Source organism: Cheilinus undulatus, linkage group 2 (assembly GCF_018320785.1).
Source record: "Cheilinus undulatus linkage group 2, ASM1832078v1, whole genome shotgun sequence".
In the NCBI taxonomy this organism is placed as follows: domain Eukaryota; kingdom Metazoa; phylum Chordata; class Actinopteri; order Labriformes; family Labridae; genus Cheilinus; species Cheilinus undulatus.
In genome coordinates, this window is record NC_054866.1 from 49094132 (window position 1) to 49120767 (window position 26636).

Below are 26636 nucleotides of genomic sequence, written 5' to 3' on the forward strand. Positions count from 1 at the left end.
TTTTGACTTATTAATCAAGTTTAGTGAGCGCTTTTTATCATGGAGTTTCAACAAAGCATCTCACTGTTTGGCTTCACAGACAATAAGATATTTAATAAATACACAGCACTGCCAACTACAATGGACAAATAACAGCAAATAAACCATGATTTCTGACACTAATGCATGACACATCTATTATCTTGTTTAGTATGAGCATTGAGAAGTGCTTAAAAGACAGTTTACTTTAATCAGAATTGTAGAGCAGGTGTATCATCACATCCAGGTGTGGCAAATACGTTTCCCTGTGGGCGTGTTTCCACTAAGTCCATTTGTTTTTCAGCTCTGTCACTTTCTCTCTCAGTTATAAGGAGGAACCAGAGTCATGAGCCAGGGTAGTTTCAGTCTTTCAGCATGTGTTTGAGAGCAAAGGCCGTCTTCTCTTCAGCATTATGACGTTGTGAACGTGTTATACAGGGTAGGTGACGTGATGGGGGAGGTGAGAGGGGCAAACTGAAGTGAAAGGCGCAACAATATTTGTTCTTATAGAAAATCTGTACATATTTATGATTTTGCAGTGACTCCAGTTTCAAACTAGAACACCCAAGACGTCACCTGAGAGGCATCAAGGACAATTGGAGCAACGGTGTGGTGTGAAAATCTACACAGACAGACACCCCACCAGTCACAGTTGTAAGATATAGCTAGATGTTTGTCTGTACAGGAGGCCAGGTCTTTTTGTTTCTTGTGTTTAAGAAGTAAAACAAATGATATATTTGGAAATTATACTTGTTTTTTTTTTTTTTTAAATAAAAGTTTTGAGTAAAACAGACTTGGAACAAAATGTCCTGAATCGTAACCCATGAATCCAGATTTGAATCAGATCGTCTTGTAAAGGAGGTATTCACATTTTACACAATAAGATCATCCCATGTTTGAAAGATAGAAACCGAAGGATAAAGGGAGTCAGGTGAAATGATCCAGGAGGATTAATATCATCATATCATGTGCCGGTCATGTCTGTCAGCTGCTGCTTTATAGTCACAGCTGGGATATTATTTATGAGCTCCATGTTGTGTCCTTGATGTGCAGAGAGGACATGTTAAATAAAGGATTTAGAGTCATGATACATTACAGAAATACTCTGAATAACCCGAGAGAACTCTGCATGGTTTAACAATGAATTTTATAGTTTTTATTATTATATACTACTTTCATTTAACTTCACAGGATGATTTTGTTTCACTACGCAGTGAAAGTGTGGCGTATGCGATTATACCTCCACTAAGTGTAGAGAAACGAAACTAGTGTCTGGTCTGCACGTGTTGTTTGATACAGACCAAAGCAAAGGAGAGCAGAGAGCGAGGGTGAAGAGAGAGAGAGGAACAGCCATCCAGGGAAGGGAGGGAGGGAGGAGGGCCTGGAGGATCTCCAAGTAGCTGAGATAAATAACATTCTGTTCCACTTGGTTTTGGACATTTTTGCTCTACTTTAGTGGAGAAATATGCAGCAGTGTTTACAGAGCTGAACTCTGGTCAGGAGCAGTCTTTTAAGGTCAGGGTGTGAAAAAGTTTCATGCATGATGAGGGGAATTTTATTCAACTTTACCACAAAATTCTAAATGATTACAGAAAATGAGAGGAAACACTAAAACGGTAAAGCATACAAGAGGGAGATGTTGGAGTTTTAGGTCACTATTCATGAAACAGTAGAAGGATTAATGAGTAGGATGAATAAAAAGAAAAGTGATCTTCAACTGGAGGGATGTCAGAGTTTACAGGAAAATATGTATAAATTTAAATGGGAAATCAAGTTGGTTCTAAAATAAACTAGAGAGCTACAATATTTTCAGTATATTGGTATCAGCAGATATTAGCCTAAAAAGTGAATTATCATGAAAATTTTTCAGTATCTGCCAAAGTGCAGAGGCATCTTCTCTGCCAAAAAAGCTTTTGGTGTGGCTCTTTGCCTACAGTAAAGAAATGTGCTCCAGTTCTAATAAAACTACCACTATTCTATGGCTACATCTGAGCTAATCGCTACACTGGTGGAAACCAGCTTACAGTACAACTAAACCCATCTAAAGCAGGTAGGGAGAAGACCGACAACAGTTTTCCATCATGAAGCTTTGAGTGCTGTTCTTTGCTCTTCATTTAATAAAGAAATATGGTCCTGCGCTGATAAAATTGCTACCATACCACAGCTACATCAGAGCTAATTGCTACCCCAGTGACAACCATCACTATCGGCTTTTTTTCAAAGCCTCTGCCTTTTCTCAAACGTTTCCTATTGAAGCTTTCCAAGATGGATGTGAGAAACAATCCATCTGGCATGTCAGGTTAGGTCCGAACCATTTTGGAAGTGGATCTGCCGGATGACAGACATAGAATCTGTCCCATCCGTCTGCTTTGCAAGGTTATTGTCATATTGGATTCTGGCAAAAATCCACTATCCTGCATCCCTAAAATATGGAGTTGTGACATTTTGTGGAAAATTTTGAACGTTAGTAGGAACTGCTTCAGCTTTGGAATAAACTAATAAGATGTCCGATCAGAGACTCACTTATAGACATTTCAGCTACTTCTTATTAGGGCAGGGCTCTCCACAAACATATGGAATAGCCAGCCAATGGGGAAAATAGTCTACAAAGAGGTTCAAAGGTACAGATCATTGAGGTTTGCTAAGAAGGCAAAAATGGGTCACTTTCAAAGTAGATTAAAATATTGGATCTAAGAATGAGCGTTATATCAGCACTTAGATGGCAATATGGCCTACTAGTGCTGCACGATTTTGTAATAATGTGTGATTGCAATTATAAAGGATAATATTGTGATTGTGATTATGATAAAATTCATGATAGGTATCATGAATCTACTTGTTTGGTTATCAAGGAAAATGCAGATAATAATGACAGTTATAAAGTGTGTATTATACATAAATATTAAATAGTATTAAATACAAAACCTGAAATATTTAAAGTACTGCTCTAAAAATAACTCTGCACACATTTTTGTAAACTTTTCAAGTAATGCAAAAGTAATTGCAGCCTTTTATGTGATCATGAAATTACACTGATATTGTGGTGACCACTGTGGTGGTGAAGAAGGTGAAATATTTCTTTAACCTTAAAATGTGTGTACTTTTTTGTAGCAGAGATGTACTCTACACCAGTGGTTCTCAAACTGGGGTCAGGGGGCCCTTGGGGGTCCATGAGCCACAGCTTGGGGGTCCATCAAAATAATTTAAAATAATTTATTAAAGTAATGCCATGTCATCCAAATCCAAATAAATACATATAGGGACCACAGTGCCATAGAACAACCTTACAAAACCAATGACTCCCACATAAGTCAGCTCTGGGCCAATAACAACTCAGATATGATTGTCAGGTATCATGTAAATCTATCACTTGTCATGCATCAGGCACTTTGCTCAGGATGTATTTGGTCCAGCTAGCAACAATGAATAAATATTTAAGCATGTCCATTTTATCAAGTGATGCTACGCCCCATACCAGCTAAACTGAGGTATAATGACAACAGTCTTGAGTTTGGTTTCATTGAGAGCAGCAAATGAAGACCAAAATGTGTTTTGTGTCTTCATGTGAGGCCATGAAGCCACCAAGCTAAAGCATCATCTGATAACAAAGCATGCAGAGTAAACAAAATATGTTTTCTGACAAAACGTCAACGAAAAATGGCAGTTAACATGTTTAATCTGCGTGAGGGTAATGTGGGGGTCCTTGGAAAATTTTCTGCCCTGTAAAGGGTCCCTAGCCCTGAAAAGTTTGAGAACCCCTGCTCTACACATCATTCAAACATTCAAATGTTATTATTTTGAAGAAAAATTTGCAAAAAAGGGTGATTCCATTTAATACAACAGTTCATATCAAATTTTTAATGCGAGTCAAAGTCATTGCATTAGATCATTTTCAAAATTGTCCAGCCCTAATTAGAGCAACTGTAATTATTATAAGAATTATTATTATAAGATTTGAACTTTTAGGAATGCAACGTTGAATAAAAATGTTCAGGATTCCCTCTCCAAGTTATTAACAAACAATTACCCGCAAGATTTTTCTGAACTGTCCAGTGATCTCACTTGTCTTCTTTAAAGCTGAACTGGAATCATTTAAATGTAGTCAAACTATGGGATGAAAATCAGAGGAGAAGAAAGACAAAGGCTGTTATCTGGCACTGAGGGGGAATGTAGACTGTAGTCTGAAAAATGTGGAAAAACACTCAGAGTGACTCAGGGTGACCTCTTTTAAAAAAATCTAATTCCAAGTCTTGTTTTTTTCCTGACTTTCCCACATTCTTTCTTTCCTCTGCATGCCTGTCCTCCTCTTCCTCCTCCTCCTCCTCTTCCTCCTCTAGGACCAGCTCGGAGCAAAGGAAGCTGCGTTCTCGCGATGCGGCCCGCTGTAGGAGGAGTAAAGAGACTGAAGTGTTTTATGAACTCGCCCGCACTTTGCCTCTCCCTCGGCGAGTCTCCACCCACCTGGACAAGGCCGCCATCATGAGAGTCGTGCTCAGCTTCCTGTCGCTGCGTCGCCTCCTATGCTCCGGTGAGACAAGAATCATCAGTAGACCTCTGACCTAAATGTGAATTTTCACTTTATAGTTTTTGTCTTGACTCCAGTTAGCCTGCTGTGTGGTCAAACTTCAGTGCAAATATTTTAGGATGTGACATTTATGTTCCATGTGCCTCCATCAGTAAAGACTTTAATACAAACTGATAAATGATGAAAAGTAAAGCAGTCAGAAAACACCGGCCATTTGAAGGGAAGGTAGTTGTCACATACAAACAGCGGCAGTTTTAGTGATTTGGAAGCCCCAGACCAAGACTTATGAGGCCCTTCCCCATTTAGGTGCAAGCAATAGTATTACTTTTTCTGGTAACAAAGCCAAAGAACTACATGAAGTACCCAAATATGAAATAAGATTACTCTAATACTAACAACACTTGCTCATTTTTTCACTTTTGGTAACTTTAGATTTATACCTCATATGCACACCTCATATGACTGTATGGGCATGAGGTCCTGAGCAGTTTCCTACCTCTGCCTTATGGTTAGACTTGCTGTGGCTGCAAACACTTAAGCTGTTTCTTTGTCCTTCTAGTGTGTTATTGTGCTGATATGAGTCAGCTCAGTGCTGTGTTGTTCCCTCAGGTGTGAGACAAAAGTTATGAACTCATCAATAATAATGGAATGTTGCAGAATTTTTATCAATACTCAGAAAGCAAACATAAAAAATGTATCAGGATTTGTGACTGGAGTCTACAGATAAAGCCTGGCTGATATTACCTGGATATCTATGCTGACATTAAAGTCAGCACAAATGCATCCATGTGTTCTTTTCTGCAGAGTAAATTATGCAAATACAGTGAGGCTGTCTTGGAACTCATTAGCAATTTTGTGATAATTATATGTATCCCTATTAAGCAGGGTCTGAAGTAGACAAGCAAGGGTAAAGGTGAGCAACACCTTTACCTGTCAGATCTTTGCAAATAAAGTTCAAGAATGAATAGCTGAAAACAGGTGTTTTTCTTGACAAAGATCAAAAAGTCATGGTCCTGATTGGGCCACCCTTTCTTCAGAGACATGAGACAAGTCTGAACTTTTGAAGGACAAAAAATAAAGGTGTATTGCCTCTCTTTTTATGCTATCCGTAAAAAAAATCTAAATGTAAATGAGTCCTGTCCTGTCTGGTTCTCTTCACAGCAGATGAGAAGCAGACAGAGTCTGAGGAAGAGGAGGAGGATCCGATGGACTCATTCTTTCCTCAGGTGTTGGCTGGATTCATCATGGTGATGTCGGAGGAGGGAGACTTGATTTACCTGACGGAAAATGTCAACAAACACATCGGCATCACTCAGGTATGAGGAAGCAAAAACAAATGTCAGATTTTTGGTTTAAACATCCTAAATTACAGGATTTATAAAATTGAAATTGGAAGTAGTTAAACTAGTCAGCAAATACATCAAAATAACTCAAAATCTTTTGTTTGTCTTTAATGAGAAATGAATTATTTATTACTGCCAGTCTGCTCAAAAGTTATCTCTGTGTTTCAGTGGTTGATGATTTGTGTTTTAAGCTGCTGGTACAGTGTGTGACTTACTCTGAGTAACTGGAGCTGCAGGATGTAGAAACATAGAGAGAGTTCATTCCTATCATCTATTCTTAGCTCTGTTTGAGATCAGATTTATTATTGAAATTAAACCAAGTAATGAGAACTGCATACAGACGTACAGTAGAGCTGTTATGATTTATCCCAGCGGTGTCAACACATGGCAGCTGTAGAGATGACAGAGCTCATCCACCTTCTGAGAAAGGAGCCCTGAGTTCTTTAACCTATTTATGTTGGTAGGACAGCTCAGAGGAACACAATATCGTTATTATTCTTGGGTAACAAAGTAAACATCGTGCTCACTGATAAAACTTAAATTTTGCAGACTTCAGTGTACAAAATGGTCATGATAAGATAAACTCGCATCGATCCCTCTGTGGGGAAATTTTCAGTCAAGTCAACTTTATTTATCTAACACGTTCAAAACAACCGGGGTTCACCAAAGTTCTTACCAAGAAAGGGAAAAAGATGAAAAATGAACAGAATACCCTCCATCAAATTTTACAAAAAATAACGCTAAACATCCTAGAATGATAATAAAACTAACGGTAAAATCTGTGGAGATTAAACTAAACTATAGAAAGTATCAATAGTGGTATCGATAAGGACAGATCAGCACTTTCATTGTACTGTACATAGAATTAAGAGAATAAAAATAAAAAACTTGACAAAAACAACCTTTAAAAATCTAAAAACATAACTAAAATAAAATAAAAATAGAGTAAAATATCCTCAGTTTTAATCTTTGACACAACCATACTGACCAGCACGTACACCCAAATCTGAGGAGTGTAAAATGGCCTGATTTGATTTGTTAAGACTTCAAACAGTGGTAGTTTTAAGTCTAGAGATGTATTCAACCATCATCTTTAAATAAATGAAAAGTGAAGAATTGCTTGTTTGAGTATGTTTTTAAAAATGAAGCCCTGACATGTGTCTGATAAAAACTAAAATAAACAAACAAACCAGCAGTAAAAACTAACTAAAACTAAACTGAAATTGAACACAGAAGGTGAAAACGAAATAAAAAGAAAGACTAATGAAAAATCCCAAACTATTATAACCTTGCTTCCTAGCCTATGAAAGAGTGCATTAACACGTGTTTGTCCCTGACAGTGTTGTTGTTTGTTGTTTCCAGCTGGAGCTGCTCGGTCAGAGCATTTATGACTTTGTTCATCCGTGTGATCAGGAGGAGCTCAGAGACCTGCTCGCTCCACGTCCAGGTCAGAACCACAGTTCACAAACCCTCACCAACAGACATTTTAATGTAAAGATGAGACAGGGGAAACACTTTTATATAACTACATATAAGGCAATTCATAAGGTGTTAGTAAATACTTAACTTATCATCTATAGTGTACTATCCACTCATTCATACATCATTTATAAAAACAGTTGTAAGTATAATATAATGAATTAGTGAGGTAAAAGTACATGGGTACAGGAAGGTACAGGTATTAGCAAAGTTTTTACAGCTTTGTTTAGAAATGACATGTAATTAAATCAATAATACTTTGTTGATAATAACTTCAACTGTTTAAAAGTTTTTGCCTTTAAGAAACTAAGGATGACTGGATTCTTTTTATCGATATCATCATACACTCTTTTCAGACATAGACCAGTTTTGATTTTACAGAAAATATGCTGTTTTGTTTGTCCAGACATTTTACTTCTTGTCTTTGTTCAAAAATAGAGATGTAAGCTATGTTTTATTTATTTTATTTATTTAGGATATATAAAGTAGCCTCAATATTTATTTGACTCAGCACTTTTGTTTATAAAAACAGAACTTTTTAGATACTTCAGGTATCTGATAATTTACATGTTATGTACAATTTGTCGTGCCACCCTCAGGTCTGAGTAAGAAACCGTTGGCAGAGCAGTCCAGTGAGAGAAACTTCTTCCTGAGAATGAAGAGCACTCTGACCAGCAGGGGGCGCACTGTCAACATCAAGTCTGCTGACTGGAAGGTTCAGTACCATACACACACTGTAAACTAACACATACACACACACACACCCACACCCACACACAGAGGGCTACAGTCCAGCCTGACAGAGATACCAGTCAAAACGTGTTTGGCACTCGGCCCTGTTCTCTTTACTCTGCCCAGTCTGAACGGGTCACTTACAGTTGTTTATGATTAAGTATACACAGATACACAAATACACACTTTAGCACATGCACACACACACACACACACACACACAGCTCATTAAAGTTCAGTACGTAACGTTCATCCTGTAATGAAACTTTACACAGCTTATCTAGTCCCATTGCATTCTTTTCATGTCCAGCACAGGGCGACTCCACTGCCTATAAAAGGAGGTCAAATTCTGAAGAAATGCCTGACACAATGACCTCATTTCTCATGTAATTTATGAGCCTAACTAACATTTACAAATGAGTCCCAGACACAAGTTAAAATCTTTATTAGCACAGCTTCAGTTTCATTTTTAAAGCATTTTACAGCAGCCTTCCCCAAACTTAAGCATTCTGGGGCCCACCAAACCCCTCGGAGTCTGTAACTTTACTTTTTTTTTTAATCAGAAACTGAGAATTTCAAAGCGTAGGCTTAGTTCTATAGACATTAATGATGCAGGTAAACCATTTGTGTTTTTACAAAGATGAATGACCCACCAGAGCAATTTTGATCAGACTTCTGCACTGTCACCTTTATTTTCTTTGCTAATATTTCCCTCTTTTAATGTACTTTGTGACTCTACAGAGTCTTCTCCATTCATTTTATGTACCCAAAGGTATTGGTAAATTAGCGAGCAGCGTTGAATGTTTAATGGAATTAAATCAACACCGGTTAAACTGTCAGACTGGTTTTCTACATCAGACAAAATAAATGATTAAAACATGATATGAAAATTAAATGTTCTGGCTGTATTTTGTTAGTCCTTGGACATTTTTTTATTTTTTTATTTTTTTTAGAATCAGCTTTATTGTCCAAATTTGATTAATTTGACGCCGTTAGCTTTGCTCTCAGTGTACAGGAATTAAACCTTAAACACAAAAAAATAAATAAAACTGAAGAAAGTAGAAGAACATTAAGATTTAAATAATTACAAGCTCTTGCTAGGTTTTTTTTCGTATACATACAAGTTATGTGCATTGAGAGTGAGGTTGCAAGATGTGCACAGGGTGAAAGAATGCTGGCTAGACAGCATCAGAGCATAAAATATGCAAGGATGTAGGCAGAATTATATGAGGTAGGGCTCGGCGAATATGGCAGAAATCAAAATCTTTGTTCTTAGAATACTTGTATAATTTTCCTTTGTATAAAAAGTAGAAAATAACTTTGCTGCCAACGTTGCACAGTCAGCTCCATGAGTTTTAGCAGACTGGATGGGATGGATTGCATGACTAGTACTTCTTCTTCTTCTCTTGGGTTTCCAGCAGGCTTCATGCCTTGAAACGCCTTGCTGCCTATCATGTGACTACACAGCCAGTATTTTTACAAAGGGGTGGGAAAAAACTGAAATAATTAACACAGCGGTTTATGTTGGTTAGAGGCTCTAAATGTCAGTTTTGATTATTTTTTGATTCATTGCCCAGCTCTAATATATGGTAGATAAGATCTTTTAAGATAGTTGGTTAATGTAAGTGAGCATATGAAGTGAGGCGTTTTACCACAGAGAGCCTTCTTACAGTGTTTGAGTTAATAGATGAATTATTTACATCATTAAACTACGGTAAATAGATTAATGAGGTGAGTTATTTTACCACAGTGATTTAAGTTACACTTACTAGATTAATTATTGTAAATGTGCATATAAGGTGAGGCTTTTACAACAGAGAGCTTTCTTACAGTATTTGAGATATGTAAAGCAGGAAGAGCAAGTGCAGGATATTTTACATTTAGCAGGGCTAAGATGCTTGTTAAGTTAGAGTTCTGTTTTCTGATTTTCTATTTTCTGACACTGTGACTGTGGGCTGATCTTATTCTTAAATAAACAACAAATTCTGGGGAAAAAAAAAAACGGCTAAAACACAGATTTTGATGCATCTCCCTTCTCTGTCTGCAGGTTCTTCACTGTACGGGTCACATGCGTCTATTTAGCCATGAGTCTGCGTCGCCCCCTGCAGGCAGAGTTATGACCCTGCTGTGTGAGCCCATTCCTCACCCATCCAGCGTTGAGTTTCCTCTGGACACTCACACCTTCCTCACACGCCACAGCATGGACCTACGCTTCACTCACTGTGAGGGCAGGTAGGACGAGCTCTGTGCTAATATCATACATACATGTATTTCTATATTAGTGTTAGTAGATGTTGTTTGTGCATATCTGTTTCTCTTTTTCATTCTCTTTCATACATTTTGAACATCGCAGTAAATTCATATCAGTACCAAATATCAGTTATCAGTCTCATAAATAAATATCGGTTTACTCCTACTTCATGGTACTCCACCTGCTGTTTGACTTGAGACGACATGTGTTATGAACTGGCATATTTAAAGTTCTTAATACTAAACTTAACATGTCTTAATCGATCGATCAAGTCCTCATGTGCTCCAGAATCACAGCTAATGTTTTATACTCGTTAGGAGCGTAGAGAAATTTTTCCTCCTATTCCAGAGAGCGAGAGAGAGGAAAGAAAGGAATGAAACCCTTAGTTTGTGAGTTTAAATCCTCTGATGTTTTTTCCTTCATCTTTCTGTTTCCAGGGTGACAGAGTTGGTGGGGTACAAACCTGACGATCTGGTTGGCTGCTCAGCCTATGAGTTTTATCATGCACTCGACTCTGATCATGTCAACAAGAGCCTGCACACGTGTAAGTTTGTGTGAGCACCAGGAGCAGTTCTGAACACGACACGCCTTAATATCACTGAAAAGGACTGGGATTTTTGAGGAAGTGTCAAGTTTTCTTTTGTCCTAATGTAAAGCAAAAGCACCAGTATTGGTTTTAGTGTTGCATAATTCTGAGAATGATTTAGCCAAATCATGAGCAGACCTTTTTCATTGCTCCAGTCTTTGTACATAAGTGTAAATACCTCTGTTCTGTTTATATCTGTGTCACATGAAGTGCTGTCCAAAGGTCAGGTGAGCACCAGCTGCTATCGTTTCCTGACAAACAGCGGCGGCTTCGTCTGGGCTCAGACTCAGGCCACCGTCCTCTACAACAGCAAGACGTCTCAGCCTGAGGCCATCGTCTGCCTCAACTTCATACTCAGGTACTTAAATGATCACTGGGACAGCGATTATGCTGTAAATTAAAAAAAGAAAGATTACATCAGATGTCCTTTGTGATTAGATAAGCTAAATTCATGTTTCCTCTCATATTAAATGTTCCTTCTCTCTCCTCCTGCAGTGCCGTGGAGCAGCCAGATGTTGTTTTCTCCATTGGGCAGATCCGCAAGAGCCGCTCGTCTGAATCTGAGTCCCTCTCACCAGAGCTTAAAGCAAAGGTTGATGGGTCTGCTGACATCAGTGACTCCGACAGCTCTAAGGATTCAAACTCGAGCAGCTCAGCAGATCTCTTCTCTAAACTAGAGCAGGAGCCAGAGGCCCTTCTGCAGTTGGCTCCTGTGGCTGGAGATGTCATTGTACCGCTGACTGAAGGTAAGGCTCAGATTAATGTAGGTTTACAGCATCAGGGAGGGAGGGAAAAGAGGTGATTTTTAACTTTAGAAGAATTAGGGTATCAGTGTTATTCAGTTGGGAGGCCATTTTTTCTCCATGAATCAACAACTCCACTCAAAAATCAGTGTTACTCCACAGAGTGCTGGTTTTTTAATTTCTCCTAAGTTTAACATCAGTATTCTCTGGTTTGAAGATGAATCTGAACTTGTGTCCGTTAGGTTTTTAGCGGTCTGACGGCACTGCTCTAAATGCATCCAGGCCGGGCAGCAGCGGAGCGTCATGCTCTACCTGCCTCTGTTGCTTACTTTCCTGTTTGAATTCATTAGTCTCTTTAAGAAAAACTGAACTCCATGATGTTTTTTGTTCTGATGCAACATCTACAGATTCTGAATGATCTCAGACACATGTCTAAAGAACTGCAGTGTGATTTGCTGAATCTGGAAGGCCGATGGGATAGAAAATGTTTTAGCTTTAACTTTTAAAATTAATGGATGGAAAAAAATTTTAAAGTTGAACAAATGATTGCTGATGAACTAAACAAGTAGAGTAGCAAAGAAGCTGAACACTACAGTACTTAAAAAGATATTTTTGGGCTTTCATGCCTTTATTGATAGAGGAGGACAGTGGATAGAGTCAGACACAGGGACGAGAGAGTGGGGGAGAGACATGCAGGAAAGGGGCCATTGGCCAAACTTAAACCCAGGCCATGTGCAAACATGGGACACAACTGAACCATCAGGCCAGTGATTCTCAACGCATGGCTCTTGAGCTACATGTGGTTCTTTTGTGATGATTTGTGGCTCTTTTATGTCTTAATCTGAAATAATATTCCCCCAGAAAACCTGATAAAAGGGAAACTTTGACCTCAGAAATTATCCATTGCAGGTCACTTTAATCAGTTTGTTTCCTACACTTGTGCAGTATTCTTTAATTGTCAAACTTGATTGTCAATCTATATTTTTTTCTGTATATTTCCATTGCCCTTATTTGCAATTTTTGCCCCTGTTTTCCCTTTTTCTTTTCACCAGTTTTACACAATTTACAGCTTTTTGCCAATTTATGTCTCTTCTTTTTGTCACTTTGATCCCATTTTTGCCACTTTGATCCCATTTTTTACACCTTTACCCTGCTTTTTGCTTTTTTTTCTTGCCTCTTTCTTGTCTTTTTTGGCCATTTTTGCCACTTTTCACCCATTATAAGCTGCCTTTTGCCATTAAATGCCACTGTTGTTTTCACATTTTTTGCTACTCTTTGCTGGCTTTCCCGCATTTTCCCCCACCTTTTTGTTGATTTCTGCCCATTTCAGTCACTTTTCACTCATTTTGACACAAAGAATCGCTTTTTGACGATTTTTGCCACCTGTGATTCATTTTTTTGTCACTTTTCACCCATTTTTGCCACTTTTCTTCTCCATCTTTGCCGCTTTTCACTCATTTTGTGCAATGTTATGCCTATTTTGCCCCTTTTCACCCATTTTTGCCTCTTTTTTTAAGATTTATTTTTGGGCATTTTTGTGCCTTTATTAGATAGAGGAGTACAGTGGATAGAGTCAGAAACGGGGTCAAGAGTGGAGGAGAGACATGCGGTAGGAAGCCTCAGGCTGGATTTGAACCCGGGCTGCCCACGAACATGGAGAGCGTCTTTAACCACTAGGCCACCTGCTCCCCCATTTTTGCCACTTTTTGACCATTTTTGCCACCTTTCAATACTTAGCTTGTGGCTCTTGAAAATGTATTTTTCAACAATTTGGCTCTTTGGTTAAGCAGGGTTGAGTAACACTGCACTAGGCCATCTGAGCGCCCCACTGCTGTAGTGTTTTAGATCAGGACAATGAATTTAATGAGAACCATATTTGGACAGTGACCCAGATCACGAATTGGCCGCAGTTGCCTATCCACGGATTAGGCCATAAGGGACATGCTTGAAGAGAAGGATGCTGATCATTTTTCAGGAAAAAATATTAAATATACATCAAGTGCTGTATGAAATTGCAAATGTCATATTTTTGTCTGTGAACAGAAAATATTTTACCCCTAGAAAAGACAACAGAAGAGTAAACACATTTTTATCACTAACGTATTGCAGTTCAACAAAGGAAGTTCATTTTGAACCAGTCAGAGTTTCTGAATTATTTAGAAGTTCCCAGATAAAGTGTCTGAGCTCTTTGTCATTTCTCTCTGTCAGATTTTGTCGAGCTGTCGTTCTGCAGTATGTCTGGTTCAGACTCAGTGCCAGACAACCCTCAGGATCTGTGCACCCCTCAGCTGAGACGGCTGCTGTCACCCATCTTCAACCCCATCACTCCACCGCCGTCATCTTCATCATCATCAGAGCCTTCACCTCAGCCTGAGACGGTAAAATCAGCGATGAATTGCTTCATCTTTTAAAGCACTTTGACTGTCTTTATCTAATCTTACTGCTCACTCTGTCTCTCTTTAATTATTCTGTCTTGATTTTTCCTCAGAGCTCCAGAGAGGACGAAGGGATGGACATAAGCGAGGTGATGAAGTTTTTCACTGTTTGTTCAGAAGATGCTCAAAAAGGAGAAGAAATCCCTGAAGTAAGGGCAAAAAAACATTTTTACATGGCTGAACACTTTCAAAGAGGAGTTTAAGTAAATAAATACAGTCAAAAATGAAGAATATACTAAAATACGTGTAATATTGATTAAAAAAATGATTTAGGACAAACCTGCTCACCTCCCTGACTCTGACTGTGTCTCTTCTGTGTGGTAAAGGAGATGGATCTGGAATTGTTGGCTCCCTACATCTCCATGGATGACGACTTCCAGCTGACCTTCCTCAGCAGCAGTTTGTCAGAGGAGGCTGAAAAACCTTCATCATCATTGTCTAAGCCAGAAACGCCTGCTGTTACAGAGAGGAGGAAACGGTACAACATGCTCATTATCTCTGTGCTCACTTGAATTTTGAAGGATTGTATGAAGAAATAAGAGCTCAGTAACACCACTTTGGTTTTGGAAAAGGTCCTAAAAAGAGATGGAAAATTATCTTTTATCAAATATTACATATGCAGGTATATGCAAATAACTGGAAGTATTTAAACTTATAAATATTTTTTTGCATGTTAATATCCTGCAGAGGTTTCAGAGGCCATTTTTAGGCCTTGCAGCACCATAATAACTTTGATTCTCTTTAGTTTAGTGTATTTATTTGCACATTACAAAACAAGTTGGAACAGTAGTAGATAATTAAACAAAATACCTGTAGGGGGCACCACAGCAAAGCTCATGTTATGCTAAATCATCAGGGTTTATCCTCTGCACCAGGACTGGATGATAACATGAGCTATTTGTTTAGTTGCCTGCTCTATAGGTTCATGAAAACCAGATTTTAAAGGTTTTAAAGTATAAACACTCCACAAAAATGTGTGTAATGTTTGTCTAACATGCTCTGCTCTGTCTGTTTCAGGATCCATGATCCAGATGAGGAGATGGCATCTGAGCTGATGATTCAGGACAAAAGACAGAAACAAGAAGCTTCCTCCATAGAAGAGGAACTTCTCCTCAGCCACAGACTGCTGGTGAGTGAAGGAAGAGGAAGGAGGGAGACAAATGTGTCTATCCAGCTCCTTTTTAAAAACAAACTGCTTACATAACAACACAACACAGATCTTTTTCCCTCCATTCAGAACTTTCAGCTGACCTTCACAACAATCCAGCTTTTCCAAAACAAGAGTTAAAGCTCTGCAGTACGTGAATTTACATGATATAAGAAATAAAAGTCCTGATGTTTCTAAAGAGAGCAGAAGTCAGGACTGAACCATAGTATGAAATCAGCTCTGTTTGTGTGATAATCATGAGTATTACACAAACTCCAGATCATTGTAAGAATGCTCAATAATGAAATAATCTACATATTAAAGCCTTGATCGCAATGAAACATCTTAAGTTAAACTGATATAATCATCTATAAATGTCATGATTCCACCCAACTGTGCATCTCTGAGCATTTTTTAAACTCTGTCCTCAGGGGTGTTTGGAGGAAACCGACCAATCAGATCTGGTCCCACTGGCAAGATCAGACAGGTGGAGTCAGCTGCTCACAGACAGAGACCCTCTGTTAGGAGGCGTTGAGGGACTCTGTGATACAGCAGGTAACATGAACCTGGAGCATGTCCAGACTTTTTTGATAGGGACACTTCTTATTTTAACTGGAAAAGGTCATACAAGGTCATTTAACAGATGATTTTACTTATACAGAACTGATTTTGGATTTTTATCTTGAAATAAGATGTTTATGTGGACTTTCCTGGCAATGTGGCTTTACATGAGAGTACTAAACACTCTTGACTTGAAATCAGGTAAAATCCAATTAATAGCTGGGCAGTCTCATATTTTTAAGATATATTGATATAGTTTAAAACAAGATACATTATTGTTTGTACCTGATGCAGTTTAAGCTGATTGATTAAAACAAACAAACAAACCCCAACTCCAAAAATGTTTGGAAAATTATGTTTAAGGTAAATAAAAACAGAACACAGGGATTTTTTTCAACCTATTAGGCAGATTTTACTTGTTGAGCATCTTCAGTAAGTAATTCAAATTTGTTGCAGAGTCTGAATTCTGTTCAGACTCTCCAAAAATCTAAAATCTGCCAACAACGGCATGCTCGTGCCAGATCTCCACAGTCAGTCTGCTCATTCTGTGAATTTACACATTTTATTTATATACTTGTTTTCTCATCTAAACCTTGTGTTAAAATCAGGTGTAAATAAAGATCTCAGTGATTTTAAACACCTTATGTCTCTCTCTATCCAGCTCTGATGAAAGACATTTTCTACCCTCATCCTCCTGTCCTGTCGCCGCCTCTCTCCCCGATGACCTGACCGAGCTCCTCGAGTAACGAGCCGGCTGGACTTAAGTAAAGCCACAAACACAGTAACCTGAGCGCACACGTAACGCACGCAATGCCACAGTCACATACGCACACCAACATAAACTCACATGCTGTCATTATTGTTTGTTTTATGGAATCAATAAGTGGTGCTATAAAGATGTAAAAAAAACATGAATGTGTAAAACAATCATCTGTAAACGTGTCAATTTGTGCAGCTAAACATTAATCACAGTTTCTGAGTTTGTCACATTTTTCTGTTTTGGTGCTTCTATAGTCATAGGAATTCCCTGTATGCTTCACTTTGAGTGAAACTATGTCCCAATTCAGGGGCTGCAGCCTTTGACGGGTACATTTGAAGATAGATTATGTCATAGCAGTGCTTTGAAGGATTTCCTATTTTTAATGCTTCTTCAATAGGGGCCAAATATCCTTCCCTCAACAAAAGTATGATCCATTTAGTCCTCCCCCGTTACAGTTCTTTCATACTCGGGGCCTTGTCATGGTCAGATCAGTGTGAATACAGATATACCACGATTGGGTTCCGGGTCCAGGCCTGCATAGGGAGTTGGTCTTGGGTGTGATTCAAGTGGATTCTAGCATGGTTTTGATGGGATGCAAATGCAACCCGGCCCTGTAACAGGACAGAGAGTTGCATCAGCCACAGGACATCAGCACAAAAAAAAAACTTTTATCCCCAGCGTGGAAGTTTGTTCACATATAACGGTGGAAATATTCAGAATCTCTGTTGTGACTCCCCTTAAGGATGAAAGCTAGATGTAGTCAGCTAGTAGAGTTTCAAAGGCAACAAACCTCTAACCTTGCAAAGCACCAGTCCACAATGTTTGTGAGGAACTGAAGACAGTTTGGACCAGTTAGCGGTAGTTGAGGAGATTAAAGCAGTAGCTATGGGCAGGGCTTAGTTATACTGTTAACAATGGCTACCTCCAGTATGTTAGCTCTGTAGTTACATCAGAGCTGTTAGCTCTGATGTAACTACAGTCTAGTAGCTTTTCATGACTAAAAATGGTTTCTTTCTTCTGCTGACCTGTTTTAGCATAAGTTTTTTATTGTTACGGTTGGGGTTAAGTTATACTTTAAGCTAGTGTAAACAAGGGCTACCACCACGATAAGGGTTAGCATGGGTGTAGCTGTAGAAAAGTGGCAGATTAATCAGAGCAAACAGCCACACTGAAAGTTTCTCTTATGTGTGATGTTTTTGCATGTCTCCCCTGAGGTTATTGCATAAACTTTAGCCATAAAAAAAGCTTCACAGTTAAAATACCACAGTAGCGCTAGCCTGTATAGCTTAGATTAGCATTGGAGCTGCACATGTCTTGTACCTTATTTTGTCTTGTTGCTCTGATTGGCCCTTTATGAATAGGACAGACAGAATGTTCCTCCAATCACCTTCTGGGAATTTTTTGAAAAGTCCCGCCCTTCCCAAATGCTTTCTATGGGAGGTTTCCCAGATGAATGTAAATGTCTAAATACAAAGAGGGTCGTTGCTGGTATCTTGAAAATCCATGGAGCAGGACGGACTACTTTCACTGCATAAAACAGAACCAGTCTTCTCCTAGGTCATGACCTAAGCAGTTGCAGTGGTAGCATCTTCTTCTTTCTCCTCCTTGGTGGATTTTCAAACCAACTACACGCATACCGCTACCTGCTGTACAGTTCAAAACAATCATGCCAAATGTAAAAACACCCCTTGTTTTGAATGGCGGTTCACAAATCTGATATCAAGACAACTCTAATCTCAGGAGTAATGCAGTTAGTTTTTTGTGCTTTCACCTTTATCTGAAGTGGGCTGGACAGTAGATAGTGTAGGAAATCAGGGAGAGAGATCAGGTTTGACGTGGCATGAAAGGAGCCACACTGCACTTCCCGCTTTGAAGACTAGCCTTGGTACATTGAAACAGCCGAACCACCTGGCCATTTGCACCTTGTAATACAATTTTAAATCTTCATTATGGGTCTCAACTCAAGAGAAGCTACAGATGCTGGTGTTTTGAAAAGGGGGGTCTTGAAATATCTAGTCCTCTTTAAAACAAAAGGTTATGTAGCTAGCTAGCTCTGCTGATGTTAGAGCGTTAGCACTTGGCTTCAAAAAGGGCAGGGGAAGCTGGTGATGCAAACTTGCAATCCTCAGTAGGCTGAAGTGTCTCAGTTTAATTCAGCTGGATTTGTCTACATAGCCTATGACGGCTCCGTTGAAGGATGCTACCTCTGAATTGGGACACAGCTTACGATTGAAATCAATTCACCCGCCATCTTGTTGTCTTCCACGTACACCTGAAACCAAACCTGCAAATATCAGTGGCAACTTAAATTTTTTTTATATCTACAATAATAATTATTAACCCTACTGAGGAACTCTGAGCTGTTATTACTGTGATCTAAACCCAATCATGTTGTGTTTGTTTTATCCACCCTGACATTTAAAGTGAGTGGGGATTATTTGATCTGTCACTCCCTGTGAGTTCATGTGATGATCAATCAGTGAGAAGCTAATAATACTGACTTTTAGATCATGACTGTGTGAATTAGCAGATACGATGCAGCTAAATATTGAATATTTAACCTGATTAGCTTTCAGCACAAACATTAATAGTGCTTGTATCATCGGGCCTCATGTTCATGTAACTGAATACTATCATTGATGTATTTGTGATATATGAGAGTGATTTTTAACAGACTGTGCCTCAACACAAACCAGCTAAGAGCAGACTTCTTTTTATTTTCCTGATTCTGCTTCACTGTGTGAGATGTGGAGGTTTTTATGTCACTAATTTTCCAAGAGTTAAACTTTAAACTAACTGTCCTCATTTAATGAGAAAAAAATATTCAAAGTTTTCTGTGCCTTCTATCATCCAGGAAAAGCGATGTCATAAAGGTTCCTGTTAGATCTGTTACAGACACAGGATCTGTTCTGTAATCAACCAGAGATAAATTGAGAAAGAAAATGACTCATGCTTTATTTTACTTCTCATGTTTGTCTTATTTTCACTCTTAATATGAATAAATGTGTTGAAACAGAAACTGCTGTGTTATGATTGTTCACCATTGGCAGGAACTATAAAAAGGGTTAACCCCCTTAGATATTTTACCATTTTACTGATTTTATAAATCAATTATAGTCAATGTGTTTTTTTTTTGTTTTGTTTTTTTGTAGTATAAAGACACCTGTGTTTGGAAGGACCAGTCACTGGTTGATCAGTATTCCTGGCTACCATTACACCATGTAGAAAAAAGAACACTCCAAGCAATTCAGAGAAAAGGTTATTGAAAAGAATGAATTAGGGGATGGATATACTGTAAAAACATTCCCAAGGCTCTGCACATCCCCCAGAGTTCAGTTAAATGGTGGAAATATGTCACATGTGTAAATCTGCCTAGGTCAGACTGTCCTCACAAACTGGGTGAGTGTGCAAGAAGGAGACAAGTGAGAGAGGCCATCAAGACACCTATGACTGCTCTGAAGGAGTTACAAGCTTCGGCAGCTGAGATGGGAGAGACTCTGCAGACAGCAAGATTTATTTTCCAGCAAGAACACTAATTAACTAGTTAAAGTATAAATAAGAAATTTGTGGGTAGTTAACAAAGAAACTAACTGCTTGTAAACAGGGATAAAATGAGAAACAAAAAAAAGACAGTTAACCAGGGAAGAAATGAATATATATCTGCCACTTAACTAGGAAACAAGTGTTTTATTAATAAGGGAACAAATAGATAACTATCTTCTAGTTATCTAGGTAACAAATGAGTAAATAACAGTGCTAGTTAACAAGGGAATTAATGAGTAACTAGCCTCTTAACTAGGAAAACACCATTTTACTGCTAGTTGACTGGGAAAGAATGAGAAATTAACAGCAGGATTAACCATCAGCTTTTTTACTTCCATGCTCTCTGGCAACTTCTAGTTTTAAGGGCTTTTAGCATTAGTTCATTAATTCCATTAATTGCAATGAATTGAGATGTATAGTTGGTGTGTTACTTTTTAAAATCAAGTTGATTGCTTGCTTTATCATCCCTTTAGGTATACTTTGATTTTGTGGCTTCTCCTTGCAGCCTCATTCATGTTAAATAAGTCCACCACTGCTCCCAAATGTCTCATTTCTCTTAAAAACTCACAGACAGCTCAGTGGATGAGTCAAAAGTCATCTGGACCTTGTGTTGTCAAAGTGAAACTTATTTACTGTTCCTTTATTTGTTTTCAGTCCACAACAAGTTCCTTTTCCTGTGGTTAAGGTCACATTATACTCTTCAAAACTAAAGCGGGTCTGTATCCAAATAAGAAGTCAATGACCCTCAGTTTGAGTCAGCACAAAAATCCAAAACAAAACATGAACAGATATAAATGGAAGTAGTAGAATTAAAAGCTGCAACAAAAGATAAGATTAATCATGATCAACGATTAATCATTAACTGCAGAAACTCTGAGATTAATGGTAATTGAACATTTTAGTCATTTGACAGCCCTGTCCTTATGTGGGAAAAAAAATGTAAACATCATCTTTAATGTGAAATCCTGGTCAAGATGTTCTCATGAGCTGTGACTCAGTTTCTTCATCTCAGGTGACACAGACTGGAGAGTTTGCTTATGTTTCGAGAATACTAGCATGTTTCTGAGGACACCTTGAAACTAAGGCTGTTGTGAAACAGTGAGATTTCTGTTCTTGTCTATGACGGAGCGTCCCTCTCTGATTGTGTAATCCGGTGAGTCCTTGTACTCTGAGTTTATCATCATCTTCCTGTGTAGTGAGGTTGTGAAGTCCTCACATGGTGGACAGTGGAGTTAAAGGGCCTGTGGTTACATAAGGCTGGTTGATAAATGACTCACGAGCTCATCCATGCCTCTACATAAATGTGACAAAAAAGTACATTCTAGGTCATCATGATGCTGTGGTACAAAACCTCACAGTACGTGGTTGTGACATTCTCCAATAACTGATTAACAACATGCTGTAAAAACCCCCAAACAACAACAAGATTTAAGAGTCAAAAAAATTGATGTGTCCTATTAAATAAAGGAAAAACATGTGAGACTCCTTTTTAAAAGGGTAAATAATTGAAATAATTGTTATGCCTTTGTTTTTACGCTGAAACCCCTGAACAAACGTGACATTTGAAGCATATTAGGCATTTTATATAAGAAAGAGGCCAACTTCCTGTGAAACTGGTGAGATACTGAAATGCTCGCCATCAGCAGCAAAGAGTCCTGTAAAAAGACATGTCAGTGTTGTGAGAAAATTTGAGGCTTTACTTTCTAAATATGAGCCTTAAAGATTCTGCTAAGTAAAGAAATAAAGAAAGTGCCAAACTGTGTCACTTCCTGTTGGTACTAGGGTGCACTACAGCTAAGCAATGGAATCAACCTTTGAATATGTAGTGGGACAGGCCTCGATCATACATATGAAATTCGATGGCAATCAGATGTTTGGTATGAGAGTTACAGCAACTTCCTGTGAAATTGGCGAGATATGGAAACGGTCACCATCGCCGGTGAGACATCATTTAATGAAACATGTCTGTGTTGTGGACAATTATCGAAGCCTTTCTTTCCAAATCAGAGCTCAATAGGTTAAGCACAGTAAGAGAAATGTAGGCCATTTGTGTTACTTCCTGTTGCCAGTAGGGGGCGCTATGGGGAAATCTTTCTATTATATGCGTTTTTCTTTGGTTTGTTTTTTGTTTAAGATTTATTTTTGGGCTTTTCATGCCTTTATTTTGATAGAGGAGGACAGTGGATAGAGTAGGAAGCAGGGACGAGACAGTGGGGAGAGACATGCAGGAAAGGACCACAGAGCGCATTCGAACCCGGGCCACCCGCATACATGGGGCACGCCTTAAACCACTTGGCCATCCTCCCACTTGTAGGCATTTTCAGTGTGACACTGTTGTGTGGCCTGAGAATGTTGAGGAGCACTGAATGATGTATGGGGCATCGGTCTAAGAGGATTTTGTAGGTCTGAACTGGTGCTTGAGTGTACGGTGCTATGAAAAAGTAACATACCCCCCCCTTCCCCATTTCTTTTATTTATTTACACCTAAATGTTTCAGATCATCAAATGTAATATTAGACATGCATAACTTTAGTAAATACAAAAGGCAGTTTTTAAAAGATGACATAATTTATTACGAAAAAAAAGCATCCAAACCTACCAGACCCTGTACCAGGACCCTCCAGCTCCCAACACAAGTCTCTGTGGACTGGACTTCTGCTACTGCCAGTATGTTTTTGAATAAAAGTATGAAACATTTTCCTGTATTATGGCAGCAGAAATTGAAAGTGAACCCAGTCTAATATGAGTAATCTTACTGGATTCATCCCAGTTATTTTATAAGAAACACTGGTCTGTCTTTATCAGTGACTTTTCTTCCTCCACCTTTTCCTCAGACAGTAAAATCAGCTGATGGCTGACAGTAAACTCTACCAGCTCTTCTGCTTTTTATTTCTCAAAAGTGAATTCACCCAGCTTCTGCTTTCAGTCAAACAGGACCAACTTCTCAGACACGCCCACAGATTTAATCAACAGCAGAAGGTTTGACTGTTAACCCTTTAATCACCTTCCTCTCACGACATTGACAAACACAACAGCTCTTCTGTTATGATTATCAGCACCCACGTTCTGAGTGTTTGAGTCAGTGCCTGGCTTTTTTGGAAAAACCTGCAGACAGGATGTGACTTCTTTTATTTTAATGGGCAGCAGCAATGGAGGCTTGATCAAGGGTCACCTCCAAGTGAGGGCAGTGCTTGATAAAGGTTTCAGTCATTGATAGAGCCACAGTGGATCAGCTTTGTTCAGGCATCAGCTGCATGGTGGCTCATGGTTAATGCTGCTGTCTCACAGCATAGAAGGTTTCCCAATGTGTGTTGGACAGAGGGTTTTTGTGGTGCTTGCATGCTCTCCCTATGCTCGCTTCCTCCCACAGCCCAAAGACATACTTGTTGGGTTAGAAGGTGACTCTAAATTGCATGTAGGTGGAGTAGGAGCATGATTGTTTGTCTCAGCTCTGTGATTGACTGACTGAGATGATTGAAAGTAGCGTTGAAGGGATGCAGAATGCATGGAGGAGCTTGACCTGGACACCGATGAGATGTAATGAAGGTGGCTGGGGAGGAGGAGGGTTGCAGCGATCGCTCTGAAACCATTGACTGATTGTGAAGGAAGGAGAACAGATTTTAAAATATGACAGCTTCAGGATGATTGGATTGAGTTGTGGCTGAAAGGAATTGGCTCAAAGCCTAAAGGAACCCTGCATGATCAGACAAGTTCATATTGATGGATAGATATTTGTATCTCTCATTGAAGTAAAAAACTCACTAGATATCTGCATTTTAAGTAATTTGACATTATAAACCCACCAGGAGGCCATGTTTTGGCCTGTAACTGTGATGTTACAGTGCGCAGCGCTCCTCCACTGTTGCAGTAACCAGCCGATGTTAGGACTGCATCTCAGAGATGATGTCTCACGCACGGAGTATTCTAAAATTTTAGGTCTCTTCTATTTTGTTCCTTGCACCACGAGCGGTTATCGGTAAAATTAGACAGACAAATGATAAATACAAAGTCATATTTACTTTGTTGTAGCAAATATGTACTTTTGAATTGTTAGAATTTGTTTGAAATCAGTTTCTTGATGAACCAGATGAAGGCCAGGAGCTAAAACCCTTCTGTTAAATAAAGTTGTTCCTCAAACTTCTATTTATGAAGCTTTCTGTTTCCACACAGTTCAAAATGTTGTAGGTAAAGATAGTTCAGGCTTGCACTTTTCAAAGTAAAAGCCCACTATAGCATTTGTTTGGAGGAACTCCCTTCGTATGTATATGAGGCTTTTTATTTTGAACAGCTCCTGGCACAAGTCCACTATAAGCTGAATCCAGCCACTTGTAGGGAGGTTTATTTAGGTAAAACTTCAGTGAGGAATAAAAGAGCTTTGACGGCGTAGAGACAAATCCAACACGCGGCAAACTCACGCCTGGTATAAAAGCTGTTATGGCAGCAACAGCTGCAAGCAGCAAAACATACTGCCAGTATGTAAGACGGTTACTGCCTAGCAACAGCGACGAGTGCTGCGGCTACGTGACGTCACAGTACCAGCACGGACCAAAACAAGGTGGCCTACTGTTGAGTTATAACCTCAAATTACTTAAAATGCAGATATCTAGCATATCTAGATATCTCTCATATAATATAAATATGAGAGATAAAAATATCTATCCAACAAGATGAACATGTCTGATCATGTAGCGTTCCTTCTCAGTGAGTAGATGCCCATTGATGATTACTAGAGGTGCGGGGAAGGGGGGGGCAGGTGAGTGAGTGGTTACTAATGAATGAACAGTGAATGGAAATGAAACAGTCCTCCTGCTTGAACTTGCACTAAGCTTCATTAGCCTCTGACAGGAACCCCCTCTCATAAAATTCCAACAGCATTTACTATAGCAAGTAAAAACATTAAGCATGCAACTCTCATAAAGTGTCATGCTCCTTTTTTTTTTTTTTACCTGGGACTAGGTAATAATGGAAGCAGTCTAAGCAAGCCATATTTTCCAATTCCTTCAGTGAGAACCCAAGGCATTCTCAGGCCAGACTGGACACAGAAGCCAATTGTTAAAGTCAAGGTAATTGTTGAATTGCCAGCAAGTCTTGTTTCTTCAGACTTTAATCATCCAATCCACCAAACAAGAGCCAATGGTGGAATAAGCTGTTAGGCACTGGCAAAGAAGATTTGGCACATTTTTCATGGATGCAGCCCACATTCTGAGCTCTGCTGCACATTCAACAAATGCATGTTCCTTGTAAATGTGGCACCCTTCAAAGGGAAATACTACCAGTTACATCCACCTAAGTAGCAACTTTGGTCCAGTTCCTCTTAGCCAGTAATATGGCATGATTTACAGGACAAGTTGTATAACTTTATTGATCATTTATAATATTGTTACCATGATTGTGTTTGTTGTTCTTCCTCCTTTGCTGAGCTTGCTTCCTGATTTGGCTGTTTCCCTGAACCATGTTCCCTTTACCATAGACATAATATATGTAGACGGTAGATGCCCCATTGACCGTGTTTGAGTGCTGCCACGAGCCGTCAACATGTCTGCCATATTGCCAGAGGCAAATATAAACAAACGCAAGTATATGAGGGATGAAGGGTTTTCTGATTAAAAAACACACACGTTTACATATATGTGATGGTAATGAGTCGTTTGTATATAAAATGGTTTACAGGTATGTTTTTTGTTAATGAAATTATTCAAAATGACTATTAGAGCGCCAAAAAATGTAGATAACTCAAGTATTAATATACTGCAACTGGAGGTGCGCCTGTGTTTCTTACTTTTTAGAACTTAAATGAAACATACATGCTTATAGAACATTTTAGTAAATTATTATTTTCACAATAAAATACCATGGTTAAGTTTCTATACAGTATATATATATTTATATCTTTTACGTTTTACATCAAATCTTATTTTACTGACAGCGATCAAGTCATCCTCTTCTGGAAACAAAATAACCGTTAGGCAAAACGTTGTTAAAAAGCTAGTTTAACCACGGATATTAATCTACTTAACAACAAGTTTAGGGAAATTGGCACTGAACTTGTTGTTATTCTAGTCAAATTTGACGAAAACTGTTTAACTTACCCATGTAATGTTATTCAAAGCAATTTTGTCTCTTCTGTGCATTTATTACTGCAGCCCCACACAGCACAGGAGAAAGGCATCTTACCCAGGAATGCCTCTGGCGGCAGTGTTGACATATGGCCCACTGGCCAATGCAGCGTTTACGAATATTATGTCCATGCCCTTTACACCACAGGATTTCTGATCATGATTAATATTTACCATTTCAAGTTGGAGCAACTCCGATCATCTTCTGGGAAGATCAGCAAGGAAAAGATCACTCAGGAAAATCTGGCAAGATAATTGTTAAAACAATTAGGACTTTGCTGAAAATCATCGTGATGATCTCGTAGTGCCAGAATCTGCTGAGCGAAACACAGTCAATGATCTCCAGTCTCAAAGAAAGTTCAGACGTCAGACAAAGAAACATGTCATCAACATTTAT

The 26636-nt window shown here is 38.8% G+C and overlaps 1 protein-coding gene across 2 annotated transcripts in view; it reads left to right on the forward strand.

Annotated features, from left to right (window-relative positions):
• Positions 1–19593, forward strand: part of hif1al (hypoxia inducible factor 1 subunit alpha, like) — a 30311-nt gene extending 10718 nt beyond the window's left edge. Inside the window, exons 2-15 of one of the 2 annotated variants that reach the window (XM_041813029.1) lie at positions 4356–4546; positions 5705–5859; positions 7249–7333; positions 7965–8080; positions 10145–10329; positions 10786–10892; positions 11145–11292; positions 11430–11680; positions 13886–14055; positions 14166–14261; positions 14439–14590; positions 15130–15241; positions 15691–15814; positions 16482–19593. In XM_041813029.1, the coding sequence (XP_041668963.1) occupies positions 4356–4546; positions 5705–5859; positions 7249–7333; positions 7965–8080; positions 10145–10329; positions 10786–10892; positions 11145–11292; positions 11430–11680; positions 13886–14055; positions 14166–14261; positions 14439–14590; positions 15130–15241; positions 15691–15814; positions 16482–16549 (1960 nt within the window). In that variant the 3' untranslated portion in view covers positions 16550–19593. The remainder of the gene's footprint in view (positions 1–4355; positions 4547–5704; positions 5860–7248; positions 7334–7964; positions 8081–10144; positions 10330–10785; positions 10893–11144; positions 11293–11429; positions 11681–13885; positions 14056–14165; positions 14262–14438; positions 14591–15129; positions 15242–15690; positions 15815–16481) is intronic. The other variant, XM_041813037.1, reaches the window with a different exon arrangement.
• Positions 19594–26636: the final 7043 nt, after the last annotated feature.